Below are 24,001 nucleotides of genomic sequence, written 5' to 3' on the forward strand. Positions count from 1 at the left end.
TATTCACCAAGTAGGACCAAATATTTAGAAATATTTAGTTAATGGGACGCCTGGGTGGCTCAGTTGGTTAAACGATCGACTGCGGCTCGGGTCATGATCTCACAGTTTGTGAGTTCGAGCCCCGTGTCGGGCTCTGTGCTGACAGCTCAGAGCCTGGAGCCTGCTTCGGATTCTGTCCTGCCCCTCCCCTGCTCATGCTCTTTGTCTCTCCATCTCTCAATAATAAATAAATGTTAAAAAAAAATTTAAAAGAAATATTTAGTTAACAGCCTGTGGAGTTATATATATTTGAAAGGAATAAAGTTACAGATGTAATAAAATTTGCAAAACCTAAGTAAAAGTTACAAACATCATTCATGAAAGCAGTCTTTTTACCTAGTCTTCTTACATATATTCGTAAGTGCTAAACAGGATCCAGTCTATAAAAACAAGTCTCTTCTGAATCCTTTGTGACCACTCCACCTCCTTTTGTGTGCTTAAGTTTTTCAGTATTCTCTCAACAGTTCCAACAGGACATGCCCCCTGGTGGAAACGTTCACAGATCTCTGTACAGAATCTCTCCATAAACTAATCCCAAGGTTTGTACTTTTGCTTTAACACAGAGATTGAATTCATGCACTTCATATTTACTTTTTCCCTATACCTGTGTTAAAATAACAACTAAGTATTTTTATCAAAGGCATAAAGACAAAGATAATGGGAAAAGAGAAAAGAAATACAGCAGACAAAATGATGTCAACCAAATCTTGGCAACTGGACAAGTGATAACGGACTGTGTTCAACAGAAAAAGCCAACACCTAACTGCAGCAGGGGAAGCTGCAACAAGTCAATCTGGGCTGTCAGGCCTGGAAAGAATCCTCTCTTGGAAATATTTCTGAATGAAAGGGTAAGGTGAAAACAAAGATCTGGGTGAAAGGTTGAACAGAATGGTTAGGTTCCAAACCCCAACCTCACAAAGCACAGCCAGGTAATATCCCCTTTCTTGACTAAACAAAGGATTTACAACCTACAGTGGTTTGCAGAGACTGTGGGAGGAGTGATGAACAAAGGAGAAAATAGGAAAAGTCTTACTCAAAACAGTGTACATGCTGAACCCTGAAACATCTAGCCTGGTTCCCAAAACACTAGGATAAAGATTAGAAAATTCTTCTGTAGGATGCTGATTAAGCCCAAAACTGCTGATTTTTGTAGATTCCTTAATGAAAGAAAATCAGTTTGCCACCTTAACTCCCTATAGAAAAGACTAATAATCAAATTCTACCCATACACACAGCTTCCTAACAGTGCACACCTCTTAAGTATAAATGGTTAGCCAAGGATCACCAAATATCTGAAGAGTCTTCACTGTTAATGTCAAAGAGTAAGGAAGGGAGAGAAGGAAAAAAGGGAGAACAAAAGTAAAAATAAACAAATAAATAAATAAAAGCACTGCAGAGGAAACAAAAACAATGCATGAAGAAAATTTGAAAATCCAAAAAAACAATACTGTACTTATGAAACAAGAACAGTATGCTATACCAAAGGAACATTCAAAAAATAACAAAGCAAACAAAAATACAGAGCTCCTAGGAATTAAAATGTACAGAAATATTTTTGAAAATTCATGATTCCAAAGATAAAAAGAAATCACTTCAAAACTTTAACAAAGACAAAGAGATGAATAACAGGAGAAGGAAATTATTAAAGAAATAATATTAAAACTTTTCCAGGACTGCAGGACATGCATCTTCACCTTGGAAGAACCCCATCAAATACCTAGCAAACAAATTTTAAAAGAAACACAATGAGGTAGAGGCACCTGGGTGGCTCAGCCAGTTAAGCGTCCAACTTCAGCTCGGGTCATGATCTCACAGTTCATGGGTTCAAGCCCCGCGTCGGGCTCTGTGCGGACAGCTCAGAGACTGGAGTCTGCTTCTGATTCTCTGTCTCCCTCTCTCTCTGCCCCTCCCCTGCTCACACCCTGTCTCTCTCTGTCTCTCAAAACTAAATAAATGTAAAAAAAAAAAATTTTTTTTTTAAAGAAATGCAATATATATATTACAGTGGCATTTCAGATCATGGGGAATAGGGACAGAAACCTAGAGCTTCTAAAAACAAAAACAAAGCAAGTTACATACAGAGGAAGGAGAATGGATTCAGACTTTGCAAAAGCAATACATAAGACAAAAAGTAACAGAATACCTTCAAATTTCTGAAGGAAAAATTGTTTAAAAAAAAAAACAACCTAGAGTTCTAACAGTCTGGTTACAAAAAGTTGGAGTACAAAAAATATTTTCAGACATGCAAAATTTCAAAACATGTATCTCCCACACACAAAGTTACTAAAGGCTATATACACCAACAAAATGAGTAAAACCTGAAAGGAGATGCCATGGGAACCAGGGAACAAGGAATAAATAGGAGTATAATGGTAAAGGAAGACACCAGGAAGATGACTGTTTTGTTTTGTTTTGTTTTGTTTTCCAAGATAGAAGCCAGGCCAAATTGAAACAAGACTATGAAGAACTCCATCCAGTACACAGGTCTCTTAAGAATAAAATCAAAGTGTTTGAGTGAATTAATGAAAGACACATGTCATTACACAACAAACAAAAAACAGTTAACTTCAAATGAAGAGGTATACAATAATTGAAATGGAATTAAATCTAAGCATGAACAATGATTTAACAAAAATTATAATAAAATAATATTAAAAAGATTTGGGGAGCAGGGACAGGGAGAAGAGCATGTAAATGATCTAAATGCTAGCCTTTAATTACAGGCAGGGATCTAACAAATACTACATAAAACTGAAAAACAGTCAAGAAAGTAGAATATAACAAATAACTTGGGAAATATGGATAAAAAGAAAAGAGCAAAAGATTAGCCAAGAGACTGAAAAGTAATTACCTTTGGGGAATGGGAAATGGAAGCTAAGGGGGACTGAGCAAGACCCTACTACTTTTTCATTATGTTTTCAGAAAATACATGATGTTTTAAAGTTACAGACATTTATTATATAGATAAAACACAAATCATAAGTATATATTTAAGTATTATATAGATAAAATCAAATCATAAACTATAAAGCCAAAATCATAAGTTATAACAAAATATCAATGAACTTAAAATATGTATGCCTCATGGAAGACACACAAGAACACACATATTGCCTCATTAAGATAAATCATAAAACTGCTGATGGCCATATTACATTTCCCACAACACATATTCTACACATACTTCCTAACCCTCTAACCTCTCACACTTCTAAATAAACTTGACTTTATTTCTATGAAAATCTGAACCTTTAACTTCACTAACACAAATATTCTTCATCTATCTTTGCTCCTTTCTCTTTTTCATTGATACTTTCCAAAGCTACATTTTCTGTACATTTAATCCCATCACATCTAGGATCCTGTATCATTTCTTTCTCTTAAACTGTTAATCACTCAGTATGTTTATTATAAACATGTTCAAAAATTTCCCATGTCCAAAGGAAAATAAAATCTTCCCTTAAAACAATAAGGAGCAAACTTACAGACTAAAAAGCTCTAAAAGCCCTTGTCTCCCCAGCCCACTGCAACCAGAAAACATTCAAGAACAATCAGAAACTAACTAGAAGAGCTCTGAAAAATAGTCAAAGGTCTACAACAACCAAGCAAACACCCAACCAAGAAAAAGTCACAATCAAAACAGCAGGAAATGTCATGGCATTTTTACTTGCCTTTAGCCACCTCCTCCCCAACGTGAAGCAGCTTTGGTCTGGAGAATGTGGCAGCCCAGAACCCTATTCCTTCCCTTGGACCACAGAGAATAGCCCAGACATTACTTGCAACATTCTTATCTGTCCAGGGGCTGACTAAATAACTGGTATCTGTCTCACCTAAGCCAGACCTCAGTTGGGGGAAAATAGCTGGCACTGATCATGAAAGCTGCAGGGAGGCTACAGGGAAACTACAGGCCCACAGGAACCTGGCACAAGAGATTAGGGATAGAGCCATACAACATACAATCTGAGACCGCAAAGAGAAGTAGAGGTGAGATTCTTTGTAAACTAAAACATTCAATAGCAGCTATGTATACAGAATATTAAAAAAAAATCCCCACACAGGTCCAAGAAACACACATGCTCAGAAAACACAGGAAACGCCATAACCTTTCACTTTGGGTTTTATAAGAAGGCTCAGGGCATATCTACTTTATTCCAAAAATCCAGATGACTGTTTTTTCAAATGTCCATCAAAATTTAAAAATTTCATCAGATACCAAAAGGAATACAATAGACAAAAAAATCTGGTCCATAGAAAAGAACAAAATATATCTCTAGAAGCCATTCCTAAAGAAACAAAGGCATCAGGTGTACTAAAGAAAAATTCAAAGAACTAGAACTAAAGGAAATAAAGAGAATAATGCGTTAACAAAATGAGAGTACGTAAAGACCGAAATTATAAAAAGGAACCAAACAGAAATTCTACAGTGGAAATAATAACTGAATTGTAAAATTCACCTCAGGGATTCAACAGCATATTTGAGCAAGCAAAAGAAACAATCAGTGAACCTGAAGATTGGACATTTGAAATTATCAAGTCTAAGGAGCAGAGAAAGCAATGGAAAAAAGTGAACTAAGCCTAAAGGACATATGGGATATTATCAGGTGGACTAATATACAAATTAAGGGAGTCTCAAAAGGAAAAAAAGTAGCAAAGAAATTATTAGAAGAAATAATGGCCCAAAAGTTTCCAAATTTGGTGAAAAACATGAACCGACAAATCCAAAAAGCTCAAGTTACTACAAGTAGAATAAACCTGGAGAACAATATCAAGACACATAATCACACTTTTGAAAGAGAATCTTGAAAGCAGCAAGAGATGAGCAATTTATCACATGTAAGGGATCCTCAATGAGAATACAAGCAGATTTCTCAGCAGAAACCTTGAAGGCTGGAAAGCAGTGGGCTGAAATATTTAAAGCGCTGAGATTAAAAAAAAAAAAAAAAACTGTCAACTGAGAATTCTATATCCTGCAACTATCCTTCCAGATAAACAAAAGCTGAAGGAGATCCTTATCACTAGACCTGCCCTACCTGAAATGCTAAGAATTCTTCAGGTTGAAATGAACAGCCACTAGACAATAACTCAAGGCCATACAGAGATAAAAAAATTTCTACTAAAGGTAAACATGGGCAAAAATAAAAACCAGTATTACTGTCATTATGGTTTGTAAACTCCACATTTTACTTCCTACAGGATACACAGAGAAATGCATAAAAAATCATTACAAATCTATGTTAACAGGTACATAATGTATAAGGATGTAATATGTGTCATCAATAATCAATGTGAATTCAAAATGATTTCATTATTATAACCTTAGGATGTTATATGTAATATCCATAGTAAGCACAAAAAATATATGTATAAAATATTAACAAAAGAAGTGAGAAGGGAATTAAAATATTTTACTACCAAAAAAAAAAAAAAACTAAACACAAAGGAAAAAAAATCAGCTAAACACAAAGAAAGGCAATAATGAAGGAAATGAGACACTAAAGCTCTAAGACAGAGAAAACAAATTTTTAAAGTGACAAAAGTAAACCCTGCCCTACAAGTAGTGACTATAAATCCAACAGAAGGCATGGCTTGGCAGAATGGATTAAAAAATTTAAAGAAAAAAAAAAAAAAAACCAGGATCCTACTATATGTGATCGACAAGAGAGTCAAAACAGGTTGAAACTAAAAGGATGGAAAAGATATTTGATGAAAATAGTAACCAAAAGAGAACTGGAATGACTATACTAATATGAGACAAAATATGACATTACATCAAAAAAAGTTTTCAGAGACAAAGGATATCTTATATTAATAAAAATTTCCATCTATCAAGAAAATATAATGGTTATAGACATATACACACCTAACATAGTGTCAAATATATGAAGCTAAAATTGACAGAATCCAAGAGAAAAATAGTCCTCCAATAAAAGTTGGAGACATCAATACTGAACAAAAAATAAGAGCAATAATAGAGGACTTGAACAAAACTATAGACCAACTGGACCTAACATACATGTACAGAACACTCTATCCAACAGAATACATATTCTTCTAAGGAGAACATGGGACATTTCCAAGAAAGACCATATAATAGACCACAAAACAAGTCTTTAAAATTTTGAACCACTACCCAGAGGATACAAAAATACAGATTCGAAGGGGTACATGCACCCCAATGTTTATGGCAGCATTATCAACAATAGCCAAACTATGGAGAGTCCAAATGTCCATCAACTGATCAATGGATAAAGAAGATGTTACTCATCCATCAAAAACAATGAAATTTTGCCATCTGCAATCACGTGGATGAAGCTAGAATGTATTATGCTAAACGAAATAAGTCAATCAGAGAAAGACAAATACCATATCATTTCACCCATATGTGACATTTAAGAAACAAAACAGATGAACATATGGGAAGCAGGGGTAGGAGAAGAGAGGGAAACCACAAGAGACTCTTAATGATAGAGAACAAACTGAGGGTTTATGGAGGGAGGTGGGTGGAAGACGGGCTAAATGGGTGATGGATACCAAGGAGGGTACTTATGATGAGCACTGGGTATTGTATGTAAATGATGAATCACTGAATTCTACTCCTGAACCCAGTAACGCACTAAAATTAAAAAAAATATAAAACAGGGTGCCTGGGTAGCTCAGTTAAGCACTGGACTTTGGTTCAGGTCATGATCTCACAGTTCGTGAGTTTGAGCCCCCCTTTGGGCTCTCTGCAGTGCAGAGCCTGCTTCAGATACTCTGTCTCCTTTTCTCTGCCCCTCCTCCTCTCTCAAAAAATAAACTTTAAAATAAATAAAATAAAATAAAATATTGAAATCATACAAAGTATTTTTTTCCAATCACAATGCAATGAAACTAGAAATCAGTAAAAGAAAAGTGAAAAATTCACAAATACATGGAAATTTATGACAACATGATTTAATGGGTCAAAGAAGAAATCACAAAAGAAATTAGAAAATTCCTTAAAACCAATGAAAATGGAAAATACAACATAACAAAGCTTACAGGATGCAGTGAAAGCACTGTTAAGAAAGTAATTTATATCTGGTAAACATACCTAACATTAAAAAAAAAAAAAAAAAAAAGATCTCAAATCATAGCCTAACTGCATGCTTTAAAAGGAACTTGAAAACTGAACTGAACTAAACTGAAAGCTGGCAGATAGAAGGAACAACTAATATTAAAATGGAAATAAACTGGGAATACAAAAACAATAGAGAAAAATCAACAAAACTGAAAGTTGCTTTTTTTGAAAAGACCAACAAAATTGACAAGCTTCTACCCGGATGGGCCAAATAAAAGAGAGAGAGAGAGAGAGAGAGAGAGACAGAAACACGGCTCAAATCTCTAAAATCAGAAACAAAAGTGGAGACAATTCTATTTATTTTACAGAAATAAACCGGATTGTAAGAGAATACTACAAACAACTGAATGCCAACAAACTGGATGACTAGATGGACAAATTCTTAGAAACAAACACACTACTAAAAATGATGTAAGAAGAAATAGAAAATCTGAATAGACCTGTAAGAAGTAAGGTAATTGAATCAGTAATCAAAAACCTCCCAACAATGAAAAGGCCAGGAACAGATGGCCTCATAGATTAATTCCATCAAGCATTCAAGGAAAAAATGACATCAAGTCTCAAACTCTTCCAAAATACTGAAGAGGAAGGAACACATTCTGTGAAGCCAACCGAAGACATTGAAAGAAAACTACAGGCTAGTATCCCTTATGAGTAGACATGCAAAAATTCCTCAACAAAATGCCAACAAATAGGGGGCTGGGGGAATTGGAGGAAGGTGGTCCAAATGTACAAATTTCTAGTTATAAGAGAAATAAACTAGGAATGTAATATATAACTAAAATTACCACTGCTATATGATATATATGAAAGTTGTTAAGACAGTAAATCCTAAGAGTTGTCATTACAAGTAATAAAAAATATTTTTTTGTCTATTTATTTTTATTATATGTATATGAGGTGATAGATGTTAACTAAAGTTTATTGGGGTAATCATCTCACAACATGTGTAAGTCAAACCTTTATGTTGTACACCTGAAACTGAACTGATGCAGAGAAAGCCTTTGACAAAATCCAACACTACTTCACAATACAAAACACTCAGGAAACTAGAAATAGAAGGTACCTTCCTAAACATAATAAGAGTCATATATGAAAAACCCAAATTGACAAGATATTCAATAGTGAAAGACTGAAAAATTTTCCCCAAAGATCAGGAACAAGATGAGGATGCCTACTATTGTATCTACACAGTACTAAAAGTTCTAGTGTGAGCAATTAGGCAAGAAAAAGAAATAAAAAGCATCCAAATTGGAAAAGAATATGTAAAATTATCTCTGTTGACAGATATATTATATGTAGGAAACCCAAAACATTACACACACACACACACACACACACTCTGTTAAAAAACTAATAAATTCAGCAAAGTTGCAGAATACAAAATTAACACTCAAAAATAAGTTGCATTTCTGTACACTAGCAATGAACAATCTAAAAAGGAAATTAGGAAAATAATTTCCATTTACGATAGCATTAAAAAGATATTTAGTAGTAAGTTTAGCCTAGAAGGCACAAGACTTATACGTTAAAAATTACAAATATGTTGCTGAAAGAACATATTTAAGGAAGACACAAATAATGGAAAGACATCCTGTGTTCACGGATTACAGGGCTTAATATCATTAAGATGTCATTTTACCCAAAGCAATCTACAAATTCAATGCGATCCCTATCAAAATCCTAACATCTTTCCAGAAACAGAAGAATTCCTCCCCAAAATTCATGCACGATCTTGAGAAACCCTGAATAGTCAAAACAGTCTTTAAAAAGATCAAAGATCATACTTCTTGATTTTAAAACTTTCTACAAAGGTAATCAAAACAATATAGTACTGGCATTAAGACAAACATATAAATCATAAAATAGGATAGAGAACCTGGAAATAAATCCTCATGTATTTCCAAACAATTTTCAACAACAGGGCCAAACCATTCAATGGGGGTAAAGACAGTCTTTTCAACAAATGCTATTGGGAAAACTGGATAGCCACATGCAAAACAATGAACTTGGACCCTTGCTTTACACAATAAACAAAAATTAACTGAAAATTGATGAAAGACCTAAAATGAGGAGCTGAAACTATGAAATTCTTAGAAGAAAACATAGGAGGAAAGCTCCATGACATTAGATTCGGCAATGATTTCTTGGAAAGGACACTAAAAGTAAAAGCAACAAAAGGAAAAAAATAGACAAACTGGACTTCATCAAAATCTAAAACTTTTGTGCATCAAAGGACATCATCAATATATTGAAAAGGCAAACCACAGATTGAGAAAATATATATCTGATAAATCATATATCTGATAAGGGACTACTATTCAGAATATATAAAGAACTCTTATAACTCAACAAGACAATCCAATTTAAAAATGGGCAAAGGACTTGAATTGACATCTCTCCAAAGATTTTTCTACAAATGGCCAATAAGCACACAAAAAATACTCAACAAACATCCTTAGTCATTAGAGAAATGCAAATCAAACCATTAGGATGGTTATAATCAAAGAAATAGTAAACAAAGAGTTGGCAAGAATGTGGAAAAACTGGATCCTTTTGTACACTGCAGTAATGTAAAATGGCTCAACAACTGTGGAAGATAATACGGTGACTCTGTAAAAAACAGAATTACCAGGGAACAGCATGGAAGGTTTTTTTGTGTCTCACATCCATGAAATACACCCAAATCAACACTAACCCATCCTGCACACCTAGAAAACTGATTAGAGGATTAACACAACAATCTGTACAACCTGAACCAAAGAACTCAGCAGGTACGTGGAGCAGAGAGGTGAACTGGGGGACAGAGAAGCCACAGAGGGCAGGGAGCTGTTTTTGCTTGCAGAGAGAGTAGGGGAAAAGCACCCCTCCCCACAAAAGCAGCTAGAGAGAAAGTGGAAAAGTGGAAACAGATGCAGGGACTGAACTAAAAAGGCAGAAAGGAGAAAGGAGAGGGTTTAGATTCCACTAAGACTCTATAAAAACGGGGAGCGCAGAGTTGGAAACTCCACAGCTCAATATCCGGCAGTGCTCTTGTGGGAAGGGCAAATCCCCAGGAGCAGAGTGAGGTCTGGGGTCCTCGGGTCACAGGGGACAGACGGTTCCCCTGCTGGGAGGACATTTGGTTGAAGCTATGTGGACCCCCACAGTCAACGGTGCCAGCAGATGCCAGAGAACAACTAAATTCGCTGGTGCTAGAACAAGATCGTTAAGGGTGAGACCTGGTGCCAGATGTGTGCTGAGATTTTCCATAATCCCTGAAACACTCCTGCTACACAATCGTGTGAACATTTTCTGGGGTGGGCTGGCACCCAGCCGCAGTCTCTGGGCATCGGCAGCAGCCTGGTCCCTAAATGTTCCTGGTGTGGCCGGAACCCAGCCATTGCTCAGTGAAACCTCCCCCAGAAGTTCTGAGTGGGACAAAGTCTCAGTCCCTAGGAAGTGAGGGGTTGGGAAACACAGCTGCATCTGAGATAAAACTCAGGAGGGAGGTGCCGCCTGGCAACCTGACAGCTTGGTCACGGACAGTGTAAAAGCAGGGAGTGGACGGAAGCCGGAGACAAAGGACAGGTGTGCTATTGCTGATCGGGAAGAACAGAGTTCTGATACTAGAGACTGGGTAGCTGGGTGACGCCATTTTCACTCCTCCCATGTATGCACATACACACCTACAAGTGCCACAACAATCCACCCCAGTAAGCTAAGCAGCGCCATCTAGTGGAGAATAGAGCCCTTACACTAAGCCACACCCAACTGGGCCAACCTCACTGTTAAGGAACACAAGTCTCTCCACCAGCTTAGTTTACGGACTATAAACTGCTTTTCAGTTTGACTTCCAGGAGAAAACAATGTAATTTCAATCATATTTCAAACTCTTCGCTGGTCCATCTATTCAACTTTCTTTTTTTTTTTTTTTTGCCTTTTTCATTTCATTTCTTTTTTTGAATACAGAAAGAAAAATTTATTTTTATCTTCAATTTTTATTAAAAATATTAATTTTTTACTGTATTTTTTATTTTGTAAATTTTTAAAATTCTATTTTACTTTCTTAATTTCATTTTATTCTATTTCACTGTATTCATTTTTTCAAATTTTCAAACATTTTCCTTTTTTTTCCCCTTTTTTCCCTAATCTATCAAGTTCCTTTCAACAACCAGACCAAAACACACCTAGGATCTAGCACCATTTATTAGATTCTTTTGTATGTGTGTGTGTTGTTTTTAATTTTTTTATTTTAATTTTTTTTTACCTCATTAATTCCTTTTCTTCCTTCAAAATGACGAAACGAAGGAATTCACCCCAAAAGAAAGAGCAGGAAGAAATGACAGCCAGAGACTGAATCAACCCAGATACAAGCAAGATGTCTGAAACAGAATTTAGAATCATGATAATAAGAACACTAGCTGGGGTTGAAAATAGATTAGAATCCCTTTCTATGGAGATAAAAGAAGTACAATCTAGTCAGAATGAAATAAAAAATGTAACTGAGCTGCAATCTCGAACGGATGCCACAGCAGCGAGGATGGATAAGGCAAAGCTATGAATCAGCGATATAGAGGATATATTTATGGAGAATAATGAAGCAGAAAAAAACGAGGGAGATGAAGGCAAAAGAGCACGATTTAAAAATCAGAGAAATCATTGACTCATTAAAAACGAACAGCATCAGAATCATAGGGGTCCAAGAAGAGGAAGAGAGAGAAAAAGGGATAGGAGTGTTATGTGAGTTAATCATAGCAGAAAACTTTCCTAACCTGGGGAAAGACATATCAAAAGCACAGAGGACTCCCATTAGATTCAACAAAAACCAACCGTCAACAAGGCATATCATAGTCAAATTCACAAAATATTCAAATTAACAAAAAAGGAAAGAATCATGAAAGCAGCAAGGGAAAAAAAGTCCTTAACCTACAAGGGAAGACAGATCAGGTTTGCAGCAGACCTATCCACAGAAACTTGGCAGGCCAAAGGGAGTGGCAGGGTATATTCAATGTGCTGAATCAGAAAAATATGTAGCCAAGAATTCTTTATTCAGCAAGGCTGTCATTGAAAATAGAAGGAGAGATGAAAAGTTTCCCAGACAAACAAAAAGTAAAGGAGTTTGTGACCACTAAACCAGTCCTGCAAGAAATTTTAAGGGGGACTCTCTGAGGGGAGAAAACATACATACATGCATGCATACATACATACATACATACAGAAGACCAAAAGCAAACAAAGACTAGAAAGGACCAAAGAACAACACCAGAAATTCCAACTCTACGAGCAACATAATGGCAATAAATTCATATCTTTCAGTACACACTCTTAAACGTCAATGCTCCAGTCAAAAGACATAGGGTAACAGAATGGATAAGAAAACAAGATCCACCTATATGCTGTTTTTACAAGAGACTCACTTTAGATCTAAAGACACCTTCAGATTGAAAGTAAGGGGATGGAGAACCATCTATAATGCTAATGGTCAACAAAAGAAAGCCGGAGTAGCCATACTTATAGACTAAAGACTGTAACAAGAGATGAAGGGCATTATATCATAAGTAAGGGGTCTATCCACCAAGAAGACCTAATAACTGTAAACATTTATGATCCAAAGGTGGAGGCACCCAAATATACAAATCAATTAATCATAAACATAAAGAAATTCACTGATAACAATACCATAATAGTAAGGGACTTTCAACACCCCACTTACAACAATGGACAGATCATCTAAACAGAAAATCAACAAGGAAACAATGGCTTTGAATAACACACTGGACGAGATGCACTTACCAGAAATATTCAGAACATTTCATCCTAAAGCAGTGGAATATACATTCTTCTCCAGAGCACATGGAACGTTCTCCAGAAGAGATCACATACTGGGACACAAATCAGCCCTCAACAAATACAGAAGAACTGAGATCATACCGTGCATATTTTCAAACCACAATGCTGTGAAACTCAAAAGAAACCAGAAGAAAAAATTTGGAAAGATAACAAATACTTGGAGACTAAAGAACATCCTACTAAAGAATGAATGGGCTAACCAGGAAGTTAAAGAGGAAATTTGAAAGTACATGGAAACCAATGAAAATAATAACACCACAGCCCAAAACCTCTGGGATGCAGCAAAGGTGGTCAGTCGTAAGAGGGAAGTATATAGCAATCCAGGCCTTCCTAAAGAAGGAAGAAAGGTCTCAGATATACAACCTAACCCTACACCTTAAAGAGCTGGAAAAAGAACAGCAAATAAAACCCCAAAACAGCAGAAAACAGGAAATAATAAAGATTAGAGCAGAAATCAATGCTATTGAAACAAACAAACAAAAAAAAACAGTAAAACAGATCAATGAAACCAGAAGCTGGTTGAATTAACAAAACTGATAAACCACTAGCCAGTATGATCAAAAAGAAAAAGGAAAGGACCCAAATAAATAAAATCAAGAATGAAAGAGGAGTGATCACAACCAGCACAGCAGAAATAAAAACGATAATAAGAGAATATTATGAGAAATTATATGCCAATAAAATGGTCAATCTGGAAGAAAGGGACAAATTTTTAGAAACATATACACTACCAAAACTGAAACAGGAAGAAAGAGAAAATTCAAACAGACCCATAACCAGTAAAGAATTAGAATTAGTAATCAAAAATCTCCCAAAAAACAGGAGTCCAGGGCCAGATGGCTTTCCAGGGGAATTCTACCAAAGATTTAAGGAAGAGTTAACACCTATTCTCTTGAAGCTGTTCCAAAAAACATAAATGAAAGGAAAACTTCCAAACTCCTTCTATGAGGCCAGCATTACCTTGATTCCAAAACCAGACAGAGACCCCACTAAAAAGGGGAACTACAGACCAATTTCCCTGATGAACATGGATGCAAAAATCCTCAAAAGGTATCAGCCAACCAGATCCAACAATACATTAAAAAAATTATTCATCACGACCAAGTGGGACTTATACCTGGGATGCAGGGCTGGTTCAATATTTGCAAAACAATTAATATGATTCACACATCAATAAAAGAAAGGACAAGAACCATATGATCTCAATAGATGCAGAGAAAACATTTGACAAAATACAGCATCCTTTATTGATAAAAACCCTCCAGAAAATAGGGATAGAAGGATCGTACCTCAAGATCATAAAAGCCATATATGAAAGACCCAACTCTAACATCATCCTCAATGGGGAAAAACTGAAAGCTCCCTCTAAGATCAGGAACAAGACAGGGATGTCCACTTTCGCCACAGTTACTCAACACAGTATTGGAAGTCTTAGCCTCAGCAATCAGACAACACAAAGAAATAAAAGGCATCCAAATCGGCCAGGAGGAGGCCAAACTTTCACTCTTCATAGATGGCAGGATACTCTATATGGAAAACCCAAAAGATTCCACCAAAAACTGCTAGAACTGATCCATGAATTCAGCAAAGTTGTAGGATATAAAATCAATGTACAGAAATTGGTTGCATTCCTATACATTGACAATGAAGCAATAGAAAAAGACATCAAGGAATCAATCCCAAATTACAACTGCCCCAAAAAACATAAAATACCTAGGAATAAATCTAACCAAAGAGGTGAAAAACCTATACTGAAAACTATAGAAAGCTTATGAAAGAAATTGAAGACACACCAAAAAAAGGAAAATATTCCATGCTCTTGGACAGAAGGACAAATATTGTTAAAATGTCAATACTACCCAAAGCAATCTACATATTCAATGCAATACCTATCAAAATAACACCAGCTCTTCACAGAGCTAGAACAAACAATCCCTAAAATTTGTATGGAACCAGAAAAGACCCCGAATAGCCAAAGCAATCTTGAAAAAGAAAACCAAAGCTGGAGGCATCAGGATCCCGGACTTCAAGCTGTATTACAAAGCTGTAATCATCAGGGGTGCCTGGGTGGCTCAGTCAGTTAAGTGTCCGACTTCGGCTCAGGTCATGATCTCACCACTTGTGAGTTCAAGCCCCGCGTTGGGCTCTGTGCTGACAGCTCAGAGCCTGGAGTCTGCTTCAGATTCTGTGTCCCACTTCTCTCTCTGCCCCTCCCTCACTCATGCTCTGTCTCTGGCTCTTTCCCAACAATAAATACAACATTAAAAAATTTTTTACAAAGCTATAATCATCTAGACAGGATGGTACTGGCACAAAAACAGACACTTAGATCAATGGACCAGAATAGAGAACCCAGAAATGGACCCACAAATAAATGTATGGCCAACTAATCTTTGACAAAGCAGGAAAGAATATCCAATGGAATAAAGACAGTCTCTTCAGCAACTGGTGCTGGGAAAACTGGATAACGACATGTAGAAAAATGAACCTGGACCACTTACTTACACCATACACAAAAATAAACTCAAATGGATGAAAGACCTCATTGTAAGACAGGAAGCCATCAAAATCCTCAAGGAGAAAGCTGGCAAAATGCTCTTGACCTTGGCTGCAGCAACTGTTTACTTAACACGTCTCCAGAGACAAGGGAAACAAAAGCAAAAATGAAGTATTGGGACCTCACCAAAATAAAAAGCTTCTACACAGTAAAGGAAACAATCAGCAAAACTAAAAGGCAACTGACAGAATGGGAGAAGATATCTGCAAATGACATATCAGATAAAGGGTTAGTCTCCAAAATCTATAAAGAACTTATCAAACTCAACACCCAACATACAAATAATCCAGTGAAGAAATGGGCAAGAGACATGAATAGACACTTCTGAAAATAAGATATCCAGATGGCCAACCGACACATGAAAAAATGCTCAACATCACTCATCATCAGGGAAACACAAATCAAGATCACAATGAGATACCACCTCACACCTGTCAGAATGGCTAACATTAACAACTCAGGCAACAACAGACATTGGCAAGGATGCGGAGAAAGAGGATCTTCTGCACTGCTGGTGGGAATGCAAACTGGTGCAGCCACTCTGGAAAACAGTATGGAGGTTCCTCAAAAAAATTAAAAATAGAACTAACTACCTTACGACCTAGCAATTGCACTACTAGGTATTTATCCAAGGGATACAGGTGTGCTGTTTCGAAGGAACACATGCACCCCAATGTTTATAGCAGCATCATCAACAATAGCCAAAGTATGGAAAGAGCCCAAATGTCCATAGATGGATGAATGGATAAAGAAGATGTGGTATATATATACAATGGAATATTACTCGGCAATCAAAAAGAATGAAATCTTGCCATTTGCAACTACGTGAATCCAACTAGAGGGTAGTATGCTAAGCGAAATTAGTCAGAGAAAGACAAATATCATATGACTTCATTCATATAATGACTTTAAGAGACAAAACAGATGGACATAAGGGAAGGGAAGCAAAAATAATATAAAAACAGGGAGGGGGACAAAACATAAGAGACTCTTAAATATGGAGAACAAGCGGGGTTATTCGAGGAGTTGGGGGGGGGGGGGGGGGGGGGGTGGTGGGCTAAATGGTTAAGGGACATTAAGGAATCTACTCCTGAAATCATTGTTGCACTATACGCTAACTTGGATGTAAATTTAATTACATGTAAATTACCACATGGTAATTCCTACCATGTGGAAAAAAGAAAAAAAAAGAAAGAATCATCTCAGAAAATGAGATACAAATCCATTTTAACTTTTGTCCACATGAGTAACACTGGCCTGGCACTAGAGTTGCCAGATTTTAGCAAATAAAAAAATACATAAAATAACCAGTTTAGTTTGAATTTCAGATAAAAATGAATAATGTTTTAGTATAAGTATGTCCCATGCAATATTTTGGACATGCATACTAAAAAATTATTTGTTGTTTATCTGAAAATTAAATTTAACTGAGCATCCTGTATTCTACCTGGCAGTCCTACTTGGTAGCATTTATTGAACAAGCTATTCTTTATCTCTTGACCTGCAATGGCATTTCTGTCTTTTTTCAGATTTACATACATGTGTGGATTCCTCTGTGTTCTCTATTCTGTTCCAGTGTCTATATATTTCTTAATTACAATAGCTTTATAGTAAGATTTTCTGTGACTGCTCAAGTCCCCTGATGATTCTTCTTATTCAGAATTATTGACTAGTGCCTTCAGACCTATGTTAGATAATTTTAGTAAAAATGGAAGTTTTTGCCATGTTCTTTATTAGGAGTGCTTGTCATTTGGCAAGTCATCTGGCAAGCCATTTGGCAAGCAGTCTTCTTGGTTGAGATATATAAATACATATCAGGCGAAGGACATGTCTATCTAGTCCTATTTAATTTTTAATATCAAGAATGAACATTAAAATTATTGAATCAAAAAAAATAGAATTACCATACAACCTAGCAATTCCATTTTTGAATATATACCTCAGTCAAAAGCAGAGAATTGAACAGATATTTTTTATACCCATGTTCACAACAGCCAAAAGGTAAAAACAACCAATGTGACCACTGACATAAGAACAGATAAACAAAATGTATATATATACAATAGAATATAATTCAACCTTAAAAAGGAAGGAAATTCTGATGCATTCTACAACATGGATGAATCCTAAAAACATTATGCTCAGTGAAATGAGCTAGTCACTAAAAGACAAATATTATGATTCTATTTATATCAGGTATCTAGAATAAACAAATTTCATAGACAGAAAAAGTAGAATATTGCTTACCGGGTGCTACTTGGGAGGGAGGAATGAGGAGTTACTGTTTATAATACAGAGTTTCAGTTTGGGAAAATGAAAAAGTTCTTGAGATGGATAGTGATTATGGTTAAACAACCACCATAAATACACTTAATACCACCAAACTGTACCTTTAAAAATGGCTAAAATGATAAACTTTATGTACATTTTACCACAATAAACAGATGGAAAGAAGGAAGAGAGGGAGAAAAGGTGAGGGAGAATGGGGGAAAAGGAGGGAAGTCAGTTGAGTGGGAGATAATCTTATTATTTATCATTATGATCAAAAAAGGAGTAGCTAAATAAATTATGTCATACCCATACAATGCTCTGCAGCCATTAACAAAGATAGCAAGATGTAAAAAAAAAACATGCTACCATTTCAGTAGGTGTGTATATAATGGGTTAGGAATGCATAAGTCTTTAGATGCAAACACACAAAATGGTATGATCCTGGTAACAGTAATGTCTCCAAGTTAACCAAATGGATGCTAAGGGACAGGAGAAGGGATACTTATTTTTCAAAGAAATCCTTTAAATTTTGTGCCATCTCCAAATATAACCTTTTCAAAGAAATGAAGTCTCTCTCCAATTTCCCCCATACCTTCCTAGCCCTAAGTAACTACTAATAGAGTTTTTGTTTTATAAACTGCCTATTCTACATATTTCATGTAAGCGGAATCATATAATATGTAGTCTTTTGTAGCTTTTTTCATTTACCATATTGTTTTCAAGGCACATTTCTTTTTCTTGCCAAACAACATTCACATTTATCTATTCATTAGGTGACAGACATTTAGGTTGTTTACACTTTTTGGCTATTACGAATAATGCTACTAATATTCATGTACAAGTTTCGGTGCAGACACATGTTTTTACTTTCTCTTGGGTATACTGCCTAGGTGTGGAAAAGAACTATATGGTAAACTCAATGTTTAACTTTATGAAAAATTCCAAACTGTTTTCCAAAGTGGCTACACCAATTTACATTCCCACCATTAACGTATGAGGTTTGAGTTTTCCATATCCTCTCTAATACAAGTTATTGTCTGTCTTTTTAATTACAGCTTATTCTAGTTGGGATGAAATGGTATCCTTTTGTGATGTGGACTACTAATTCACTTTTGATAAAAGTACAAAGGCAACTGAATGAAGAAAGGATTTGCAACAAATGACGTTAGAACAACCGGACATCCATACGGAAAAATACTGAGACTTGAACCTCACACCTTGTACAGAAATTAACTTAAAATGGGTCACAGATGCAAGTATAAAATGTTCAACTATAAACATTTTATAGAAGAAAACAGAAAATCTTCATGAACTGAGATTAGGTAAAGCATTCTAGATATGACACCAAACACATCATCCATAAAAGAAACAAATAAACTAGATTTCAAAATTAAGAACTTTGCTCTGGAAATAAACTGTTATGAGAATAAAAAGACAACATGCATCCTGAGAAAAATATTTGCAAATCACATATTTAACCAACAACTTGTATCCAGAATATATGAAGAACTCTCAAAACTCAAGAGTAAGACAAAATACAACCAAACTTTTAAAAGTGAGCAAAAGACTTCAACAGGTCAAAGAGGATACGTAAATGACAGGTAAGTACATGAATCAATGCTCAACATCATTAGCCATTAGGGAAATACAAATTAAAACCACTTTACATCTGCTGAAATGGCTTAAATTTTTAAAACTAACACCAAATGCTGGTGAGGACACAAAGCTACTAGGGCTTTCATACCTGCTAGGACTGGGGGAATGTTACACAATACAGCTTCTCTGGAAAAGAGCTTGAAAGTTTCTTAAAAACTAAACACACACTCACCATATGACCTAGTAATCTAACTTGTAGGTGTTTTATCAACAGCAAAGAAATTTAACAGTAACACAAAGCACAAAGGTTCATGTCAGCTCTGTTTGTAATTCCAGAAAATGAAAGCAAACCAAATGTCCTCTAATGGATGAATAGAAAAACTGTGGTACGTGAATATAATGGAAAAATACTGAGCAGTAAAAAAGAATGACCTTTTCATACACAGTACAACTTAAGTGAGGCATTATGGTGAGTGAAAGAAGTCAGTCTCAGAAGGTTACAACATTCTGGAAAAGGTAAAATTAATAGTAATAGATACAGATCAGTGATTGTCAGGTCTTACAAAGGTAGGGTGTGACCACAAAGGGAAAGCATGAGGGAGTTTGCCCTGACTGGTGTATCCTGTATCCTATATTCTGATAGTGGCAATGGTTAAATAAATCTTTACTTATGTCGTGATTCACGGAACAGTATACCAAACTAAAAAGTCAATTTCACTCTAATAATCTTAAAATTTTTGAAAAAATTTTAAAAAGCTGATCATATTCATGTTAAATGGCAAAAATGCAAGATGTGAGCACAAAAGAATGGGACACTCTTAAAGATCATCTCCTTTAGAGACACCTCCTCTGAATCCTTTTGTAAGTCCATTCTTGTCCTTAATTTTGACTACTTTTTAAACATGCAGACCTCCCTCCACCTTCTCCAATTACCCTGTCAACAGTGAGGTAGGTGACTATGTGTTTAATTTGTTATATTTCTTCTTCCATAAGAAAAATAAAGTATCTTTTCTTAATAAATGTTAGATATCACAATATATCTAAACATTTTCTTTAGTTATTAAAATGAGTATAAAACTGTGTGAATAAAACAACTTTTCAGAATTTATAATAGGTTCTCAAATGTAATGTATAGGTATGTATTCTGAAAGTTATTTTTTATCAACACTGATCCCAAAAGTCATGTTTGGTCATTTCCCAAAAACATTTTTAACAATGGAAAATGATTTACCAAAACATGCTTCTCTATTCTAGAGCTCTATTCTACTAGAAGCATTCTCTCATTAATATATGAAGTCATAACTGATTTCTAAAGATTTCTTTGCTGAAATATCCATATGATAATCAAAATGAACAACGTTCAACAGACTATGAACTGATTTCATATCAGCAGAGCCACCCTAGTAAATAAGAATGCTTTCCCCACTAAGGAAGGCCTTTAAGAAAGAATTATGCTCATTCTTTTTCCTCTAATGTACATGACTTATTTTCATGAAGTAATGCCAAAAGAATTACCATTGCTAGAAATTATATACAGGCCTAACAATAAGATTCTGATTAGTGTCACAAAAGATCAAAATATGTTATCAATTATAAACTTATAGGAGTTGATTTGCAATTAGAGTATCCAAATATAGATCCCACAATTTCATTGAGTAAATGAGTCCTCTAACTAGTACTCACTCAAATGTATAGGAGAAATAATTTCAGCTTTAGAAAACTCAGCCGCTTTTTATCTATATGACCTCATTTATACAGAAGAATCCTCAAAAATTTATTTTCAGACACACATTTAACTAGAAGGTTAAAAAGCAGGTAGGGGTGATATTACACTATCAATTTAAGCTTTATAGAAATAAAAACATAGATATTAAATAAATCTAATTTTAAAATGCAACTACGCTAGAACTGAAGCCAAACCCATCCAATTACAACATGAGTATGTGCATATGTATACACCAACAAACAGTATCACAGACAAACAAAACTTAAAGAACCACCTCAATAAAATGAGGCAGAGGCCTCAAATCACTGAACAAGTATAAGGGCTCTGTTTTGGGTAGCAACTTCTCCACACCTGGACTCCTCTGTAAGATGAAAATATGACTTCTTCTAAACCAAAAAGCATGTTTAAAAATTGTTTCTACTTTTGCTAATAGGTATCTCTCTTAGTTCAACAAGAAAAGGAAATTCCTTCTGTGTACTGAAGAATTAAAAGCAAAAGTAAGTTTATGAAAGCACCTGAAACAAATTATAAAATGTAAAATGACCCCAAATCTTATGTCTTCCCAACTTCTACTCATAAAACCACATATTAACAACTTTTATACTTTGTAATTTCTGAAAACATACTAATGTGGGTGGGTTTTCCAACTCAGATGTTCCATTCTCCAGCTTACATTCTCAAATGTTGGTTCTACTCAAACTACCTACAGTTCAACGGAATCACAAATAGTCTGGACTAATACATCATGAACAATACTTTTAGTATCAGCTTGGCACTCTGTGAACTAATAAACATCCAGCAGGGATACATCATTTGTAACTGGTACATACGTTCTTTCCGATGCTCGACTAAGCCCACAGCCTGCTTTGCTGAGCACTTTGCAAACCAATTGTCCCCAAGTAAAACGGTGACTTCATTAGTATGGACAAGTTTTCCTGGCATGAAGGCAAAGGGGCCAAATGGTACCTATTGTTGAAAGAAAGGAGAGAGAGAGAGAGAGAGAGAGAGAGAGAGAGAGAGAGAGAAGATGGATGTGGGAGAGAGGAAGGGAGGCAAAAAAATTAAAAACACTAAAAAATACATTTTATGACACACTTAGCATTAAAAAGCTCTGTGCTGACACTAAGAAAAAATGTCAACTTCATAGAAATTTAACATTAAAGTTACACTAGGAAAACATATACAAAATTGCTTTAGTTTAATAAATCAATGTTAAAACAAGAAAAGCAATCTGCACATTTACATAAGCTTTCAGAGAAATTAGCACCATCTCTGAATGTTTATACTTTGTGTTCATTCATAAATCTAAATGAAAGCAAACTAATAATGAAATATTAAGTTAATAAAGAATACCTCTGATTAAAAAAACTGAAAATTATTTCTAAAAAAATAACCATTTTTAAACAAAGCTGGAATTAACAAATAGCTTTAATGAGTCTACAAATTTTACAAAATAATTGGGCTAGTATAATAAAGAACAATACATTTACAAAACATTTGGGCTAGTGCAATTAAGAACAAAGTCTTCATGAAAAAGAAAATTCATGCAATGAAAGAATCTAATCCAGGGCTCACAAATAGATCACTATGTCGATACGAAGATCACTCAGACAAAAATCAGCAGTACCTTTTTATAAAAAATCAATGTTCTAGGATGTAATTCTGTGAATTATACAACATTATGGTCTATTCCTGCTCTGGCTACCAGGAAACGACTAAGTGCCATATTTCTGTCTTAATTACAGTTTTCTAACACAAGTAAATTTGCATACCAAATCTGTCAAATTTTGTTCTAACATTTATGCCATTTGTGTTACCAAAATGTGATAATTTAATATAAATCTGAAAAAAAAAGAAAAAAGTAAATACCAACTATTACAACAATTAGTGGATTGTTTTAAAGTAAAACAGGGGCGCCTGGGTGGCGCAGTCGGTTAAGCGTCCGACTTCAGCCAGGTCACGATCTCGCGGTCCGTGAGTTCGAGCCCCGCGTCAGGCTCTGGGCTGATGGCTCAGAGCCTGGAGCCTGTTTCCGATTCTGTGTCTCCCTCTCTCTCTGACCCTCCCCCCGTTCATGCTCTGTCTCTCTCTGTCCCAAAAATAAAATAAAAATAAATAAATAAATAAATAAATAAATAAAGTAAAACAACTTCTCTTGCTATGGTAGTTACTTCAGATACTATTAGCTTGTCAATTTGTGAATCAGTATACATAAAGCAAAGAAACATCTTCTTACTTTACATAGTTAGTATCTTTATAAGAAACAGCATACTACTTTAAAAGCAACACACCAAACATACCATGATATTATAAGACAACTTATCAGGCAAGGTACTGAGTCTTTCTTGAAGGGCATTATAGTCATTATCTACCTTCTTCCTGTTGATGAAAAAATAGCAGATACTAAATGAACACACAAATTAACAATTCCTCGAGTAGACTACGTATCAAAAGACAAACTAATCAAAAACCCAATTTTAGCAATTTAAATATTAAAGTATTTTTTAATTTTAAAATCCTATGTTTACCAAGCTTAGCAGTGGCATTATTCAACCATACAGTTATCAAAGAATTAAGCCTTTCAAGGACTTTGGTTTTAGAACTAGAACACACGTCTTGAGAACACACGTAAGGTAGAAGATCATCTGAACTAAATAAAATATGTAAATAAAGGAGATACTACTGAGGAAGGGCCTGATGTTTAGAGGAAAGAGGGACTTACAATGAAGGAAGAAGGGATTTAATAAAACTTGAGGAAATAAGCTCTGGCTGCAGAGCAGAAAGCATGAACCCAAAATTCGACCAGATGCTTCAGTCCTCTGAAAACTTAAAGCTGAAAACTGTGTAATAACCCTTCAGTTATTCATACTAATGTGATTAA

General features: G+C 35.3%; 1 protein-coding gene across 2 annotated transcripts in view; it reads right to left on the minus strand.

Annotated features, from left to right (window-relative positions):
* The window catches only part of URI1 (URI1 prefoldin like chaperone), a 79,396-nt gene that overhangs the window by 41,363 nt on the left and 14,032 nt on the right, over positions 1 to 24,001 (minus strand). For both annotated transcript variants that reach the window (XM_049621810.1, XM_049621809.1), the window contains exons 2-3: positions 23,421 to 23,499; positions 21,951 to 22,086 (exon numbers count right to left, since the gene is read on the minus strand). In XM_049621810.1, coding sequence (XP_049477767.1) covers positions 21,951 to 22,086; positions 23,421 to 23,423 — 139 coding nt within the window. In that variant the 5' untranslated portion in view covers positions 23,424 to 23,499. The remainder of the gene's footprint in view (positions 1 to 21,950; positions 22,087 to 23,420; positions 23,500 to 24,001) is intronic.

This window comes from Panthera uncia (genome assembly GCF_023721935.1).
Source record: "Panthera uncia isolate 11264 chromosome E2 unlocalized genomic scaffold, Puncia_PCG_1.0 HiC_scaffold_19, whole genome shotgun sequence".
Lineage (NCBI taxonomy): Eukaryota > Metazoa > Chordata > Mammalia > Carnivora > Felidae > Panthera > Panthera uncia.